Genomic DNA, 15,804 nt, shown 5'->3' on the forward strand with positions numbered 1-15,804 from the left:
GCGCTGCCGGGCCGGGGCGGTGCTCGCTGCGCCGTCTTCCAGGATCTTTCTGCAGAGGCCAGCTGCTGCCGGGGTCCAGTCTCTGACTCCCCGCGTTGCCAGGCCGCCCTCCTTCCCCTGTGGGTTCCACAGGCCCCACTCGGCTGGAAGCAGACACAAGGCCGCGCCAGGCCGCTTCCAGCCTCCCGCCCCTGGCCGTGCGCCGCAGGCCTGGCGGGGCTCCCAGGCGCCCCTCGCCGCTGCAGGTCCAGGCCGCAGCCCCGGGGTTCAAGTCCAGCGTGCAGGGCGTCGGCCTCCTCTCGGAAGCTGAGCTCTGGCTCCCGGCCTCGGGTCGCGCCTTGCCAAACTCTGGGCCGGGTCTGCCGCGGCAGCCACAGACCGCTGTCCGCAAGGTGGGCTGAGTGCTTAGCTAGAGACCAGGTTCCCACCCGTGCCTTCCTGGGAGACCCGGCCTGTGGGGGGTCTCCCAGGAAGGGTGGACCACCCTTCCTCCCCGCAAAATGCTGGTCAGGCATTTAGAAAAATAGCGTTTATTATGGGATGGGCAGCGGGGCAGGGGGCGGGCGGAGGCTTAGCCCTCTGAGAACTGGCGGTACAGCCGCTCGAGCTGCGGCGCCACGTGCAGCCGGAACGGGATCTCCAGCACCGCCGTGAAGCCTTCGGCCAGCGTGGGGGCCTCGAACTGCTTCCTGGCGGCAGAGGGTGATGGGTGGAGGCGAAGCCCGACCTAGGGGCTCCACCTGGTGACCCCCCCCCCCCGCGGTGCCTACCTGTAGCCGTAAATGACAATGTCGGACACAGGGATGTGAGAGGGGTCCGTCATCTCCCGGAACTGCGGGGGGTGGCGGTCAGGCTGGTCAGGCTGGGGAGGGGGGACGGGGGGACGTAGTGGGGCTGGGGGGGGGGGGGGGCACAGGCCGGCTCACCCGGTTGTTGTGGCGTGCCTGCTCCAGGGTGGCATTGAAGAGGAAGCAGCGGCAGGGAACACCTGCATCCCGGGCACACTTAATGTACCTGTGGGGCCGGGAAAGTGGCAGGCGGGTAAGGACCCCGGGCCCACCCTCCAGAGGCCTCCCCTGGCACCCCAGTACCTGGCCCGGCTCTGGACGTCCGGGTTTGTGTTGTCGATCACAACCCGTTTCCTTTGCTTCAGAGCTGCCTCACAGGTGGTCACACAGCGCTGCCATGAGCCCAGGGTGTCCTGGGGGACCCAGAAAGAGGAGGTTATGGGTGGGGGTCAGGAGACCCAGGGGCCCATAGAGAAAGACCCAGAGATACAGGGTTAGGGACCCAGAGTAGGGGGAATAGAGAGGCACACAGAGGGGGTCAGGGACCTGGAGAGAGGACCTGTGGGGGGGGGGGGCGGAGCCTGAAAGAGGACAGATGCTAGGGGAGCAGAGACCTAGAGGACAGCTCTCATGGCGGGGTGCAGAAGAAGACATGGGGAAGCCGGACGGAGGGGCTGCAGGCGAGATCCTACCCTGTTCACATGGACGTATCCGGCTGACGTGAGGTGCTCCTGGAGGAAGGTGGACTTCCCAGCTGTGAAGGGTGCAGCGTTAGTGGGGGTCTGAGGAGTCCGAGCAGGGCGGGGGCTTCGGGGGGTCAGGGAGTCTCACCCCCAGGAAATCCCACGGCGACGACCACCTCGGGGTCTGAGCTTAAGAGGGAACTGGACTCAGGGAGGCAGAGAGGCCCAGAGCAGGAGAGAGTCCTCTGGGAGGAGCAGACATGATGAGCGAGACCTACTCCCCATCCCTGCGCATCCCCAACTCTGCCCCGTGGCCCACTCCTCAGGCCTCACCGGGTCAAAGGCTGGGAGCTCGAAGCGGGCCGTGGACCACTTCAGAAAGAACTCCTCTGGCGTGGCGAAGGGCAGGCCCAGGTTGAGGGCAAACTGGGGGCGAGGGCACAGGTGAGACAGGGTAGTGGCTGGGCTCAAGAAGGGTGGGGATGGGGTGGGGGGGGCCTCACCAGGCGGTCCGCACAAGAGAAGTCTTTCTTCTTGCGCCCAGGGGCCCAGTTGGCTGGGCGTCCAGCTGCATCTGGAACACACCGAGGATACAGCCCTGTCTGCACCAGGAACCTTGGGGACAGGCGTTCCCGGCCCACCCACAACAGCCACGCAAGCCCACACATTTTCCCACCCCCAGGCCCTTACCTCCCACAAAGACACTGTCCCCGATGGAGATGGGCACGCCCTCGTTGGCCTGGGGAGGGACAGGTGATAGGTGACACGCAGTAAGAAACCCATTCACACACCTGTCCCCCTAGAGCACTAACAGGTCCTGACTGGATGCTCAGCTTTGTCTGTGCTCCGCATTAGGCCTGATCTCTAACCTCTCATGCCCCACATCCAATCCATCAGTGAATCCTGTTGGTCCTGCCCTTCAGCCACTTCTCACCCCCTTTGCCGGTACCACCAGCTCGATCCTGGCCACCAGCTTCTCTCTGGACTCCGGCTTCCACTTTCTCCCGTCCATTCCTCAAATGGCCACCAGAGGGTGCCAGTTCCCACTTACAGCGGCTCCAGACCCTCTCCTCCCAATGCTCTCTGTGGCCCAGGAGGCCTCACAGTTTGACCCCTGCTCTCTGACCTCATGCCCCTCACTCTCCCCCTCACCTGCTCCGGTGCAGCCACACGGGCCTCCTCACTGCCCATGAACACACCAGGTTTGGTCCCACCTCAGGACCCTTGCACTTGCCGTTACTCCTGCCTGGATCACTCTTCCCTTAGATACTCACAAGGCTCCCTCCCTCACCAGCTTTAGACCTTTACTCAAGGGCACCTCGGAGAGGCTTTCCCTGACCTCTGTTGGTAAATCAACACCCTGCCTTATCTTCACTCTGCTATTTTAGACATCTGTCAGTGCATTTGTAGTCTGCACTCCCCCTTGATCTAGGAGCAGTCAGGTCTGTCTTGTTCACTAATATCTTCAGCTCAAGAAGCTGTTGAGGGCTTCCCTGGTGGCGCAGTGGTTAAGAATCCACTTGCCAACACAGGGGACACGGGTTCGAGCCCTGGTCCGGGAAGATCCCACATGCTGTGGAGCAACTAAGCCCCTGCGCCACAACTGCTGAGCCCAAGTGCCACAACTACTGAAGCCTGCGTGCTTTAGGTCCTGTGCTCCACAGCAAGAGAAGCCACTGTACTGAGAAGCCCGCACACTGTACTGAGAAGCCCGCACGCTGCAATTAAGAGTAGCCCCCACTGGTCACAACTAGAGAAAGCCTGCGCCAGCAACCAAGACCCAACGCAGCCAAAAGGCAAATTAAAAAAAAAAAAAAAAAAGCTGTTGAACTCCAGAACAAACGCGCACACACACGAACTTATGACTCTATGAGTGATTTGTCTCGTGACCACTGTGTTTTTCACAATTTACGAGCACTGGCCTCACATATCAACACGAGGACATGATAGCAAAGAAACTGAGAAGGTCAGGCCAGGGGAGGGGATGAGGAGGTGGTCATGGACCGGAGACCCAGAGTGGGGAGGCGGGCCAGGGAGCGAGGGACGAGGCGAACCACTGGGAATCTGAAGCTCACCTGCTCCTGCAGGTGGTCCCACATACCAATCACTGGCTTCCGGTATAAGCCAGCATGTGTGGCCACCAGCACCTGTGGGTGGGGCAGAGGTCAGACAGCATCCTTGGCTCCTCCTCCAGCACCCAGGGTCCTTCAAGGGCACATGGGTCCCAAGGATACTACCCCAACCTTCACCAACCCAAGGAGAGTGCCCAGTGCCCTGGAACTTGCCACTTAAAATGAGTTTGTCAGTATAACCCCACCCAGGGCCCCCACCCCACTCGCCTAGGGTCTCTGTCCCGCCACCTCTCCAACTGACTCACCATGTCATACCATCTCCCTGGGTCTCTGTTCCCTCCTCTGTCCCATCTCAGTGTCTGTGTCCCCCTCTCCCTGTGCTCCCCCTCCCCTCCCCTACCAGGTCTCTGGCCCCCGTCTCAGAGTCTCTGTCCCTCCACACAGCCCTGCAGCCATACCTGAAAGGGGACCCCCAGCTTCTCCACCACAGCCTCCACTTTGGCCTTGAACTCCTCTGCTGGCAGCTTCCTGCGCCCAATGCCCATCTGGTTGGTGAAGATCACCAGCTGGGAAGAAGACCGGTGTCACCCTGGGCCTACTGATCGGACCCAGGCCTGCCTTGTGAACCGGCCACCACGCGCGCACGCACACACACACCTTGTAACCCTCCGTGGCCAGTTCCCGGAGCTTCCGCGGAATCTCTAGGTACAAGATCCTAGGGCAGGCGTGCAAGCGCAAAGTGACCTAGGGCCCGGAGTGCGCCTCACCCACCCCCTCCTCCTGCCTCTTATTACCTCCAGTCACTGGGGCCAGTGGGAAAGACCTTCCCAGAACGTGTGGTGATGAGGGTCCCATCCAAGTCAAAACCGGCCACCTGGCGTCACCCAGAAAAGAGGAAGAGCAGCACTGTTACACTTCCAATACCCCTCGCTCACAGGCTGGTTTGCATCAACCCTGCAAGCTGGGGACTATCACCACCCGCCCCTTACAGATGGAGAAACTGAGTCACAGCGGGCCTACCCATCTTATGTAAGGACAAGGCACAGCAAAGATGCAGCTCGGACACTGAATGCATAGAAAGAAATCTTCACTCTACTACCTCCTATTCCTCCCGAGCCCCTCAGTATTCCGGTCTTTAAAATGGGCTTCATGTCTGACCCAGTCTCCTCCCCTGGCCTTCTTCACTTCGGAGGGCTAATAACCATGAAAATCCAAACAGGAGCTAAGTTTTGTTTGGGTGTCCTGCACATCAGGGACTGTGCTCCCTCAGTCCTCAGCTTGGGCCTCACCTTGCCTTGGGGCTTCGCACCAGGTGCTGTGAACACTAGCAGCTTCTCGAAGCTCTCCCAGCCAGGGGATGACTTCCTTATCTGCTTTTTCTGCGGCTCAGCAACCTCCTCCTCAGGGGCCACATGAGGGGGGGTGCCTGGTGGAGTGTCTGGCTGGGATTCTGGCGTGAGGGCTTCTTCCCAGCGCAGGGTCAGCGGGTGGAGGCCATTGACCAAATACAGCGTGTCCCCCACCCGCAGAGAGCCCTCCAACCCAGGTCTCAGCTCCTGGGTCCCGGCAGTTGAGGGGTTAACTCCCAGCTGTAGAGAGAGGGAGGAGCTGGAACTGGCTCCACCCCCAGCGGTATCCTCCAATCAAATAACCCGGGAAAGACTCGCCATTCTCCACCAGCCAATCAGACCTTTAAGCCCCGCCTCTTCACCGTGTACCTCCAATTAGGGCTCTGGGAAGATTATAAGCACCCGGTCTTACCCAATTTAAACGGGGATGGATGTTTACCCCACTGAAGCAGGCACACCTGGTCCCCTCCCAGAGTCAGATTTTCCCAACTGAGCCTGTTCCCCAATGGGTGGTGATTCTCCACCCCCCACCCTCCCACCCCCAGGCCTGCTGCCCCTTGCAAACTAACTGGTACCTGTTTCACTGCCACCGTCCGAGTCTCAGGGTCAGCGACCAGCTCCACTGAGGATTGAGGGGGTGAAGTCAGGATTTGAATCCCTGTGTGACTGCTTCCCTCCTTACTGGGGAGCATGGGGCTACAGCACCCATTCGGCAGGAGAAGGCAATTTATTTCTAAGTAGGATTGGCTCATTCCTTGACATGCAGTAGCCAGATAAAGGCCTTACGATTGCCTGTAACACTGGTCCTCGCCTACGGACAGGGCAGGTATTTTTCTGCAGGGCCTTGACAAGATGCAGGTTCAGGGCTTGGCCCGCTACCACCCATCTCTACCTAGCAATATGAACTTTTCTCTATAGGATCGGCTCTCTCCTTGACAAAGGTCGTGGCCTGATTCAAGCCTTCACGGTGGTCTGTGAGTATCCTCTGCCCAGTAACAACTGTCTCGATGTTTGATTCCATCCGCTCCCGCCCAAGGTGTCTGGCTAGTTCCAGGTCAGGCACAACCTTTTTCTTCCTGTGCTTCCCAGAGGGCACCTACCAACTTCAGGCCTGGCTGCGCCACGCAATTCCGCATGGTGGCCAAGCATGTCCATTCTTGGGCTGTCTAGCTTTCCCACTGATTGCGTTCCCGCTACCGAAGCGGACCACACCCCCTCCAGCTCAGGCTCCGCCCCGCCCACCTTGGTTTCGGGAGCATTTCCGGTCGGTAACCTGCGTCAAGGGTCCCCGGCCCAGGACCAGGGCTTGCCCACCCGAGGGCAAGAAGATGGGAGGCGCTCCCCCAGGGGGGCTCTCCAGCCACAGGCGGCCCTGGGCCTCCACCTTGGCCATCCTGGGAGCCGGCCTAAGGGAAAGTAGGTAAATAGGTTTGAGTGGCAGTGGCAGAAGGAAGTCCCGCCTCCTCTCGCCCTCCCCACCAGGAATTCCCTTTATCGGCTAAAAGCTCCGGAAATCCCTCCCACTCGCCGGGCTGGGGCTCGAGCCGTTTCCCAGGCGACGACGCCCCACTCCTTCCCTCCGGGACCCCGGACCCCAACTTCCCAAGGCAAAGGCCGAGAAACTCGCGCGCTCTCGCCTCGTCCCCACGCTCACCCTTGCCCGCCGCTTAGCTCTCTCTCCACTTCCGATCAGGGAGGCCCTGCCGGAGGCGCTCTGCCCGCAACTCGGCCGGCGGCTGTCTCGGTTTCTCCGCGGACGGAAATGACTCATGCGACCAAAGTGGGCGGGGCATTGGCTCCGCCTGCAACGTAAGCCCCTCCCCTTCCCAGACCCAAGGCCCCTACGGTCCCTCTGCAGCTCTGACCTTCATCTCTCCTGCTGCAGTATGAGACGCAAGCCAGTAGTGGGAGGTGGATTCCCTGTTCACAGATTTTTCCTCTTTGCACGTTGAACTCTAATTTTCATTCCCTTTGCGGGAGATAGTTACGGCGGGAGGAAGTTCTCCTTACGATTTTTATCAGTCGAAGAAACCCCGCCCCGACAGCAGCCCTACCTCGGATGCTGCAGTTTTCTTATCTACAATGTGGGGATAATCGTTTCCATTTTGTGGGGTTACTAGGAAGACTAAATAAGTTAGTTCATGTAAATAACTTATAAAAGTGTTTAGGTGGTAGTTTGCCCTGTTTAAGTTTTGTCTGCTGTTAGCATTCCATCGGTGGTGGTCTGATGGGGATTCCGCGTTTACATCTTCGGACCAGGCGCCGCTTGTTCTCTAACCTCCAGCTGTCTTACGTTAGTCAGAAAACTTCCGGCCTCAGCTGGAGGTTCCTGGCTTTCCTGGGCACTAAGTGGGCTCAGGAGGCTGACACCTTAAACTATTCCCATTCCAACACTCACAGCCCTGAAGATTGGGACTCCACGATCACACAAGAATGGGATGCTTCCTCCCACCCTGTGAACCTCCGTTTTCTTGTCTGTAAAATGGGGACAAGTCCACTTCTCAGCTTTGCACTGAGAAGCAATGAGACGCCGCTCATTTGTCTCCAGAAAATAGTGAATGAATACCCACAACACACCTCATACTCATTTGTCAGAGGTAAAACTCTTTAATCTCAGAGCGCCCCTCCCAAGTCCCGATCCCCAACCCACACTCTCTCCCCCACACCAGGGCCGGAGAGTGAGGCCCCCTGCCCCCAACCTTGGGTGGACGAGGGCCCTTTAAGGCACCTGTGGGGGTGGGGGGAGGGGCGGGAGCTGGTAACGTCCTGGAGGGAAGGACGGGTTTGATTGGCAGGCTGTCGTGGGATGGAACCAATGAGAGAGTGTCAGACGCAGGAACAGGATCGGGCCATCCCTGAGGGGGCCAGAGGGACAATTGTCAGGACTGCGGCAAAAAACGACCCCAGCCCCAGTAGTGTAAAGACCGTAAATTTAAGGCCACAGGCCAATCCTGGGCACAGGAAGAGGGTTGGCCGCGCCCCCAGAAGCGGAGCCAATCAGGTGGGGGAACTCAGGAAGGGTGATGGGTCTCTCGGGAAATTGGTCAAGCCCTTTACAGTGTTCGAGCCAATCAAATGAAGGAGCTCTCCATTCCCTATGCAGAGGTGGAGGCCACTGCCCAATCCTGGAGTTTGACTGTGCTCTTTCGGGAACGGAGCCAACGCCGTGCGAGCAAAGCCCTTGTTGCTAGGCAGAAAAAGACCTAACAGGTCAACTAGCCACGCCCCGATCCGGGAGCGAGACAATCCCTAAATAGAAAGAATCTGTCGCTGGGCAGGGAGCAGACAGACCCAATCGGGAACCTGTACAGGCTCCGCTCATCGGCGCGGGAGCGGTCGTGGACTAGAAGGGCGGCGGGGATTGGCAAGGTCTAGTCAATCCTGGTGGCCCGGGAGGCGGGTCTGGGAACTGACTCGGATTGGCGGGCCCCGGGGGCAGGGCAGGGGTGTAGTGTGGGGTGGGGCGGACGCCGGTCCGGGAAGCTCCCAGGGCCTCAGTATTTCCGCTTCAGCTTCTGGAAGTCGCTGGTGTTGAGCCGTGGCCGGGGCAGGTCCCCGAAGACCTGCGTGTCCTCAGCCTCCCGCAGCACCAGCGCGCGCATGCTCGCCGCGATACGGTCTAGGTCCGGCGAGGAGGGCTGCGGGACCGGCGACAGGGACGGGGTCAGAGCCTGCACCCTGGGTTCCAGGTCCTCTCCTAGCTCTTTCGCCCGTGCGATGCCTACAGCCAGGAAGGCCCTTCACCCCGTCCTGCTCCACGTAGGGCTCTGCCACCCAACTCCAGACACCACCTCCTCCAAGAAGCCTTCCTGCCCCTCTCCTCCCGGCATTTTATGTGCCTCCTATGTGCACGCACAGAGGCCTGTCTCTCTGCCGTCCTTCTACAGGCAGTGGAGGTGCCGCCTGTCTGCTGACCATCAGGGCTGTGTGCGCCCAGAGGGTCTCACGTCTAAAGATCCGAGTTCGGGATCCAGTCATGTTCTAATCAGGCTTCTGCCGCCCACTAGCTGTCAACAGGGATTTTACCTCCCTAGGTTTTACTTTCTCCTCCGAAAAACGGGGCTAACAAGGTCTGAGATGATCAGCACGGTGATTGCTAAAGAAAGGCAAACGACCATGTCACCAGCGCTGTAGGGAAAGAAGCCCTCTCTGTGTCAGTCTCCACCCGGAGGGATCCTGTCATTCTACCTGCAGCCCCAGCACCTACTGCTACCTCTCTTAGGGCCCCTGTCACCCTGAGCTGGGCCTGATGCCCAGCGGAATGGGAGGGTCCACAGACAGAAACTGGACCCTGGCCCTCTCGGAGGCCTGTCCAGGACCCAGCACTCAGGCCACAAAGGTTCAGTTAATTAACTGTGCTTCCACCGGTGACAAGGCCAGCAGCAGCTGATGGAGCCTGGACACCGAGAGGTGTCATTGGGAGGGGAAACCATGGCATGCAAGGCCTCCTCCCTGAAAGCCCATGGCTCTTTTCCAAAAGTAAGCTGGGTTCCAATCCTAGCTCTGCCCCTTACAGGCTGAGTCTCAGGAAGTCACGTGCATTCTCAGTCCTTCAGTTTCCCCTCTGCTCTGAGGAGCTTTAGTGATGGGCGATGAGGACCCACCAAGGCCAGCCCAGGACCTCCACGTGTAGGATGGTATGAGAGGAACAGAGGACAAGGGAGGTGGCACAAATTCCAGAAGGGGCCAGGAATATGTGGGGTGGGGGTGGAAGGTGATCTGACCCCTCTGATCCGCAGTATCCCTATCTGGACGGGATACTAAAATACTTCCGCCCTGCCCAGACCAGGTGTTCTATACACGGAGCAGTTCCTGGCAAGGAGAGGCTGCTTTCTCTCCAAGGCACTGGGGTGCTTTCATAAGCCTGTGACAGTTAAAACTGCAGAGCTCCGGCCCGAGAACCAGCCTTATGAGGAGGAGGGGAGGATCAATCCTGGGAAACGTGGCATGCATGTCTGAGGGCTTCCTGGAGGAGATGGCTCTGAGCCCTTCCCGACACCCTCCTCCCCGCCTCCCATTTGCCCCTCACCGGCCCGTTCTCCTCATCGGATGACCGAGCTTCTGTCCTCTTTTCCTTGAAGGCCCAGACGGGCACGGACACGGGCAGGGACTTGGCATACTGCTGTGTGGGCAGGGCCGAGGCTGGGGGCACTGAGTAGGCTGAGGGGCCAGCGGGGGTCTCCTCGCTCAGGCTGCCGTCTGGGAGAGAAGGTGGACTTCAGCCTCTGTCCCTGCCTTCTTCCCAACTCCCCAACCCCCACTCTGGGGATGGGGACAGCCTGGACACTCACCGTCCGTGCTCTCAGGGTCTGACTCGCAGAAGGGGGGCAGGTCCTGGAGCGTGGTGTCCTCGTCCATCACAAAGAGTCCTGTGGATGGTGTCAGAGGTGCGGGCCAGATGGGTCCCGTGGGACCCCATGCGCCCTGGACTCCAGCCACTGCCACCACCTCCCCGTTCCCTGCATTGGCCAGGCCTCAGGGCTTCTGGAATAATTATTCCCTCTGCCTTGAACACCTTTCCCTTGGTTATCTGACGGGCCTTCGGCAGAAATAAATCCACTTTCTGTCTATCTGGTACATCCCCAGGTGAAAGCAACTGGCTGGATGAACATGAGATCTGTAAGATCTGTTTGGGATGAATTGACTCAAAATACAGGCTGAGAGAAATATGAGATGATTATGACCCCTGTTTGACACATGGGGACTCAGAGGCACAGAGAGATTAATTCACTTGCCCTTAGCCCACATCTAATTAGTGGTGTCACCAGGATTTGAACCTAGGCCACCTGGCTTCAGAATCTGTGCCCTTAACCCTATGAGGGTTTCTCCAGCAACAGTGAAGAGGTCAGTCATTGGTAGTAACAGTAACAAATGAGTAACTACTCATTGAGCCCCACCCACCCTTGACTGGAAAACTCCTACTCACTCTTCAAACACCTAATGTTACAGTCCAGTCTCTGGCAAGCATCCAACCTCCACGTTTCCCCCAATGCAGCTGGTTGCTTCCCCAGCTGTTGCTTCTACCCCGACTCCTCTCTACCTCCTGTCCTTGCTTTCACAGGCATTAGGCGCCCCAGATTTAGAAACAAGTTCTGTTCTACTCGTGCTCCTGGCTCAGGAGGCTCCCTCCCCACCCCACGGCCTCCACAGGGCCCTGCTTCATGTCAGGACTCCAATTCCTTGGCCAGACCCAGAGTCCTAGAGAAAAGGCCCCAAGCTGGCTTTCTTTCTGCCCAGTACCTCCCAGCACAGAGCTGGTATCAGGACGTGATGCAAGGAAACCAAGGCTCCGAGAGGAGACATGACTCGCTCAAGGTCACAGAGCGAGTCACAGGCAAGCCTGCAGCTTCTATGAACGTTAGGGCTCAGAGACAACAAGCTGTACCCCTGCAGGCAAACCCACCGAGGAGGCAACTTACCAAGAGCCACCCCGGCCCCTGCCTTCTCACCTCCGTTATCGCTGATGCCCAGCGGCTCCCCAGAGGTCTCTGTCTCTGTCGGCTCCTCCTCATCCTCCTCGTCTTCCTCCCTGGCCAGGGCAGGCCGGGGTGGGCTCCGTGCGGGGCTGGGCGGCTGCGGTGCTGGTGGGGGCACAGGGGGCCGGGCGGCGGCGGCAGCCCGGTGGGCCAGGGCGATGTCGTGGAGGCAGCGGCGGGCAGCCTCGGCCAGGGCCCCCCGACCGTGGGCTGCATAGGCACAGGGGCCCGGGCGGGGTGGCGGGGGCGGCGCAGCCGTCAGCAGCACCAGCTCTGTGCCCGTCCGGGCCCGGAAGCGCTCGGCAGCCCCCACCACGGCCTCCCACAGCTCCTCGGGGCGCCCCGACGCCATCCGCGCCCTGCGGGGCAGAGCAGGACAGAGGGGGCTGAGGCTTAGCTGACGTCGCCGTCCGCATCCAGCCCCGTGTGTCCACCAGGCCCTGGACTCCACCCCCATCCCTCCTCTCCACCTGACCCCAGATGAGCTCCACGTCTTGCCCCCGGCCCCCCACTTCCCCAGGACGTCTCCCCACCCAGATCTCCAGGCCCTGTCCTCAGGCCCCTGGTCCCATCCCTTGTCCCCACCCTGTCCCCATAGCCCCGGTCTCTCCTCTCGGGCCTGCCCTGTCCAACACAGGAGCCATCAGCCACACGTGACTAGGGAGCACTCGCGATGCAACTGATCCAAGGTGAGGGGTGCCACAAGTGCGAAACCCACACCGGATTTTTAAGACAGCACAAAAAGGGAGGATGTAAACTGTCTCATGAGCAATCTGAAGTTGCTTAAATGTTGAAATGATGACATTTATTTCTGCTGGCTAAATAAAATATAAGGTGAAAGTGAATTTCATCTGTTTCCTTTTTACTTTTTTAATGTGGCTCATACAAAATTTGAAATTATACACATGGCTCAGCTCATATTTCTGATGGACGGTGCTGCCCTGGACCATCGTCCCGGGGTGGGGGGGGCCTCCGGTCCCCCAAGCTGACCCTGCTCCTCCCCAGCACCCGCAGGACAAGGTCACAGCCCCTTAGTCCAACACTGGAGGGCCTGCCCCCGGCCTCACATCCTTCCAGACTCCTGTGGTCAAGGCCTTCCATCAAGGCAGACTCCCACTACCTGGACCACTTGTCCTCCATGTACTCGTCACTCCTGTACTCACCCCGAACTCAGGTTGGCCCCTCCCACCTGGGGACTCCTGCAATGTCTGAGTGACCCCCCTTATCCCTCCAGAGAGCACTGCCTGGGTCCACATCCATTGCCCCAGCCAGTGTGGGAGCCTCGAGGGTGGGCCTGTGGGATTTATCTCTGAGACACCAGGCTTACCCAGCAGATGGGGGCCTCAGAGAACCCAGGCTGAGCAGAAAATGGGGTGCCAGCTGCTCTCTGCACCTGGACTCTGCCCACAAAGCTCTTGCACTTCCTACAGGACTGTTTTGGCAGGTCCTCTGGAAGTCTTCCCCTAGACCCACAATGCCCTGGGCTACCTCCATTATAGCTCATGTCACACGAGCTTGTGACAGCTATACCTCTGGATGCCTCCTCCATCAGACTATGAGCAACCCGAGGTCAGGGATCGGTGTCCCCTGGACAGGTTTGCCCTAAGCAGACAATCTGCTTGGATGCATCTCCTTCAAAGGTGAGAAGAACAAGGGACAGGAGGCCTGGCTTTCTGCCCTGACTGCTGTGTGACCTTGGACCACTGAATGGCCTTCTCTGGGCCTCATTGTCTTCTCCCTGTAAACCAGTGATTGAGCCAGGGCTGCTGGGCAGCTGAGGAGCCTCCTCAGAGAGGCAGCAAGCTCCCCATCACTAAAGGGGTTCAGGCAGGGGTGTGATCTAGTCCTCCAAGGTTGTAGAAGTTTGATTTCAATTCACAGGCCCTTTGTGACTCAAGATGACAGAAGTCAGTGTTTGCTGAGCACCTGCTCTGTGCAGGGACTCTGCACCTGTCATTTCCCCTCCTACCTGACCCACACATGTGGGAGCTGTTACCTACAAATGAGACGGTCAAACCTCACAGAGTACAAAGCCCTTGCTGGAAGCCACACGTCACACAGTGAGAACACAACCAGTGCCAGTCCTGAGAGACCCTGGAGCAAGTCTCTACAGCACCTCCCACAGGCCGGGCCGGGACCCACGAGTGTCATCAACAATCTCATCCCACCCTCCCACCACCCCTATGAGGGAGGAGCACTTTACAGTTGCAAACTGAGGCTCGGGGAGATTCAGTATCTTGACTGGGGTCATTCAGCTAGAGACGGACAGCTGGGAACTGGATCTGGCAGTCTGGGTCCAGAGCCTGTTCTTTATTGAAAATGCCCTCCCACCTACCTCATGAGGAAAGACTTATGATCTCCTAGTCCAGATGGGAAAGTGAGGCTCAGAGAGCTTAAGGCATTGGCCAGAAGGCACACACCTAGAAAGGGCAGAGTGGGGTGAAACTGTTGTCTGCCTGACTCCAAAACCCAACAGAACTGGGGGGTGCTCAGGGTCTCACAGCCACTCCTTGGGTCATCCCCACCTGATGGAATAAACTGAGGCTCAGGGCAGGGAAATGACTGATCCAAGGTCACACAGCCTGGTAGTGCTGGGCCAGGGGGCTCTCACTTCCTTGGGACACCAAGATTCAACTCCTCTCTTGGAGAAGATCTCTAAGAGCAGATTAAACTCCTAGAGCTTAGAACAGCTGAAAAGAGTGAAGTGGGAGGGAGTGGGTCATGAGGGTCCCACACACACCTCAAAGAGCAGGATGGCAACTCCCGCAGATCTCTCTGCCAAGGCCTGGGGGCTCTCTGGCATGGCTTAGCCAACAGGAGAGTAGCCAAGCCAAGTACCCCACAAGAGAGTCTCCCACCCCTTCAGCTTCTGGAGGAAGTCCTGTATCTTTCAAGGAGCTGAGAGATGGAAGACTTCCCCCTCCCCCAGATGGAGGCGTTTAAGATTAGGGAGAAAGAGAGATGACACCTGTCCCCCATAGGAGCAGGTAGGGACATGTAAGGTGATCAGCCTTCTAGGATGAGGTGAGGAGGTGAAGTGAGAAAGGGACTCCAGGTAGAGACGAAGAAAGAGGAAAAGTCCTCCAAGGAATGAGGGACGCTAGTGAACTCCCCTTCAACCACCTGTCGAACTGCAAGTACACCACTCCCCCGCCCCTAGGTGGGAGGAACTCGAGGATGCACCCTGTGGCCCGGGAGAGGTGAATCTCTGGGGTCTTCTCTACCGCTCAGAGTCCCCACTTCTCCCGGGGGTCCAGGGAAAGACCCACTTCTCAAGGAAGAAAACAGGAAATCCCGCCCAGGTGGGGGCCAGGGCCGGAAGTCCCGCCTTTGGACGGGTGAGGGGCGCCCTGAGGCCCCACCGAGTAACCCCCCGACCCTGCGGACACGGTCCACGGCCAAGGTAAGGGACCTACTGGGTCTAGAGACCGGAGGGTGAGGCTGTCTAAGCTCTGCCTCGGGTCAAGACACGATGGTTCCCGCGGGCGACACCTTTCCAGTGCTCAGCGTAGGAGTCACTGGGCGATCTCTGCCCTCTGATCTACGCAGGCTATCCCCCTCCCGCGAGCGGCTCGCCCTCCCAGCGCCCCTCTCCTCCGGACGGCCAAATCCTCCCCACACCGCGGTTCACAACGCCGCCTCCACTCACGTGCCCGTAGCCAGCATGGCCGGCCCGGCACCGTCGCCGCCCTCAAAAGACATGGCGGCGCCTTACGTCACTTCCGTGTGGTTGGCCCGCCTCCACTCGGCACACTCCGCCTCCCTGATGTCGGCCGCCAGAGACCAACATGGCGGCCACGGGGGCTTCGCCGGATCACAGTGGGGCAAAGGCGACCACAGTTTACCCTGTGCCCGTAAGAAAGATGGTGAAAGAAAGGCTTCAGCTTGCTTGGAAACAAACCTAGACCATTTCCATTTGCCCTCAAGAAATATGGGGAAAATGCACATGCACGCTCAGGAACACAGTATACCAATGCAAGCGACCTGACGTCCCTCACCCATAATGACTTCTTCTACAGAATTGGTGGAAAGCAATTCCCGTTAATGACACGGCAACCAGCCTGGCATCATTTGCCCATAATGTATATACGGGCTCTCCCTCCAGTCTATCCCCCTTTCAGCACTAACGCTGGCAAGGATCCAACATGGCAGCCTTTCTTGCTTCGGTTTGCCCAGCTTCAATATGGCGGCTCAGGCCGCCTTCTCTGGATGGTGACTCAGGAATTCGTCTGGGACCGATTCGTTCCCGGGATACTGACAGCTTCATCCCGTTAACCCGAGTCCTTCAGGGCCTCGTGTGATGTACAGCTCCTCTCACCTTTTCCCTTATCCGTTTCTCTCTTCCAGGACCTTGCTGTCGTGCCCCGCAGAGAGATGGGACTGCCCCGCATTAACATGGCCGCAGCTGACCGGCCTCGGCCGTGCCCTCGAGCAAA

General features: G+C 58.9%; 2 protein-coding genes across 12 annotated transcripts; both read right to left on the minus strand.

Annotated features, from left to right (window-relative positions):
• Positions 1–5: 5 nt before the first annotated feature.
• Positions 6–6,655, minus strand: PNKP (polynucleotide kinase 3'-phosphatase). Of its 7 annotated transcripts, none has more exons than XM_057713374.1 (17): positions 6,547–6,655; positions 6,135–6,298; positions 5,468–5,514; positions 4,833–4,943; positions 4,338–4,417; positions 4,201–4,258; positions 4,002–4,109; positions 3,547–3,618; positions 2,162–2,210; positions 1,975–2,045; positions 1,805–1,897; positions 1,620–1,716; positions 1,481–1,542; positions 1,092–1,201; positions 927–1,014; positions 771–832; positions 13–685 (listed from the first exon to the last, which is right to left on the minus strand). In XM_057713374.1, the coding sequence occupies exons 2-17, from the start codon at positions 6,283–6,285 to the stop codon at positions 508–510; spliced, it is 1,437 nt and encodes a 478-aa protein (XP_057569357.1). In that variant the 5' UTR covers positions 6,286–6,298; positions 6,547–6,655; the 3' UTR covers positions 13–507. The 7 variants fall into 7 exon arrangements, with proteins under 7 accessions (XP_057569358.1, XP_057569355.1, XP_057569359.1 ...); XM_057713369.1 differs by having other exon boundaries at positions 14–685; positions 4,833–5,132; XM_057713371.1 differs by having other exon boundaries at positions 14–689; positions 4,833–5,132.
• Positions 6,656–7,483: 828 nt separating this feature from the next.
• AKT1S1 (AKT1 substrate 1) lies at positions 7,484–15,776 on the minus strand. 5 transcript variants are annotated; one of them, XM_057711445.1, is made up of 5 exons: positions 15,687–15,776; positions 11,342–11,727; positions 10,184–10,261; positions 9,922–10,091; positions 7,484–8,530 (listed from the first exon to the last, which is right to left on the minus strand). In XM_057711445.1, exons 2-5 carry the CDS (start codon positions 11,718–11,720, stop codon positions 8,387–8,389), a joined length of 771 nt encoding a protein of 256 aa, XP_057567428.1. In that variant the 5' UTR covers positions 11,721–11,727; positions 15,687–15,776; the 3' UTR covers positions 7,484–8,386. The 5 variants fall into 5 exon arrangements, with proteins under 5 accessions (XP_057567428.1, XP_057567423.1, XP_057567427.1 ...); XM_057711440.1 differs by lacking the exon at positions 15,687–15,776 and adding an exon at positions 15,018–15,085; XM_057711444.1 differs by lacking the exon at positions 15,687–15,776 and adding an exon at positions 14,785–15,007.
• Between the last annotated feature and the right edge of the window lie 28 nt (positions 15,777–15,804).

Source organism: Hippopotamus amphibius, chromosome 16 (assembly GCF_030028045.1).
Source record: "Hippopotamus amphibius kiboko isolate mHipAmp2 chromosome 16, mHipAmp2.hap2, whole genome shotgun sequence".
Lineage (NCBI taxonomy): Eukaryota > Metazoa > Chordata > Mammalia > Artiodactyla > Hippopotamidae > Hippopotamus > Hippopotamus amphibius.

What these genes read in the sequence shown, in the direction of transcription:
- PNKP (XM_057713369.1), bottom strand. Translation starts at nt 6,285, where the DNA reads ATGGCCAAGGTGGAGGCCCAGGGCCGCCTGTGGCTGGAGAGCCCCCCT. An exon ending in ACTGGCCCCAGTGACTGGAG is followed by an intron (nt 4,259 to 4,337) that starts GTAATAAGAGGC and finishes CGCCTGCCCTAG; the next exon opens with GATCTTGTACCTAGAGATTC. An exon ending in ATTGTCATTTACGGCTACAG is followed by an intron (nt 686 to 770) that starts GTAGGCACCGCG and finishes GCCGCCAGGAAG; the next exon opens with CAGTTCGAGGCCCCCACGCT.
- AKT1S1 (XM_057711442.1), bottom strand. Translation starts at nt 12,862, where the DNA reads ATGGAGGTAGCCCAGGGCATTGTGGGTCTAGGGGAAGACTTCCAGAGG. An exon ending in CTGAGGCCCCCATCTGCTGG is followed by an intron (nt 11,728 to 12,695) that starts GTAAGCCTGGTG and finishes TCTGCCCCGCAG; the next exon opens with GGCGCGGATGGCGTCGGGGC. An exon ending in GGGCATCAGCGATAACGGAG is followed by an intron (nt 10,262 to 11,341) that starts GTGAGAAGGCAG and finishes CACCATCCACAG; the next exon opens with GACTCTTTGTGATGGACGAG.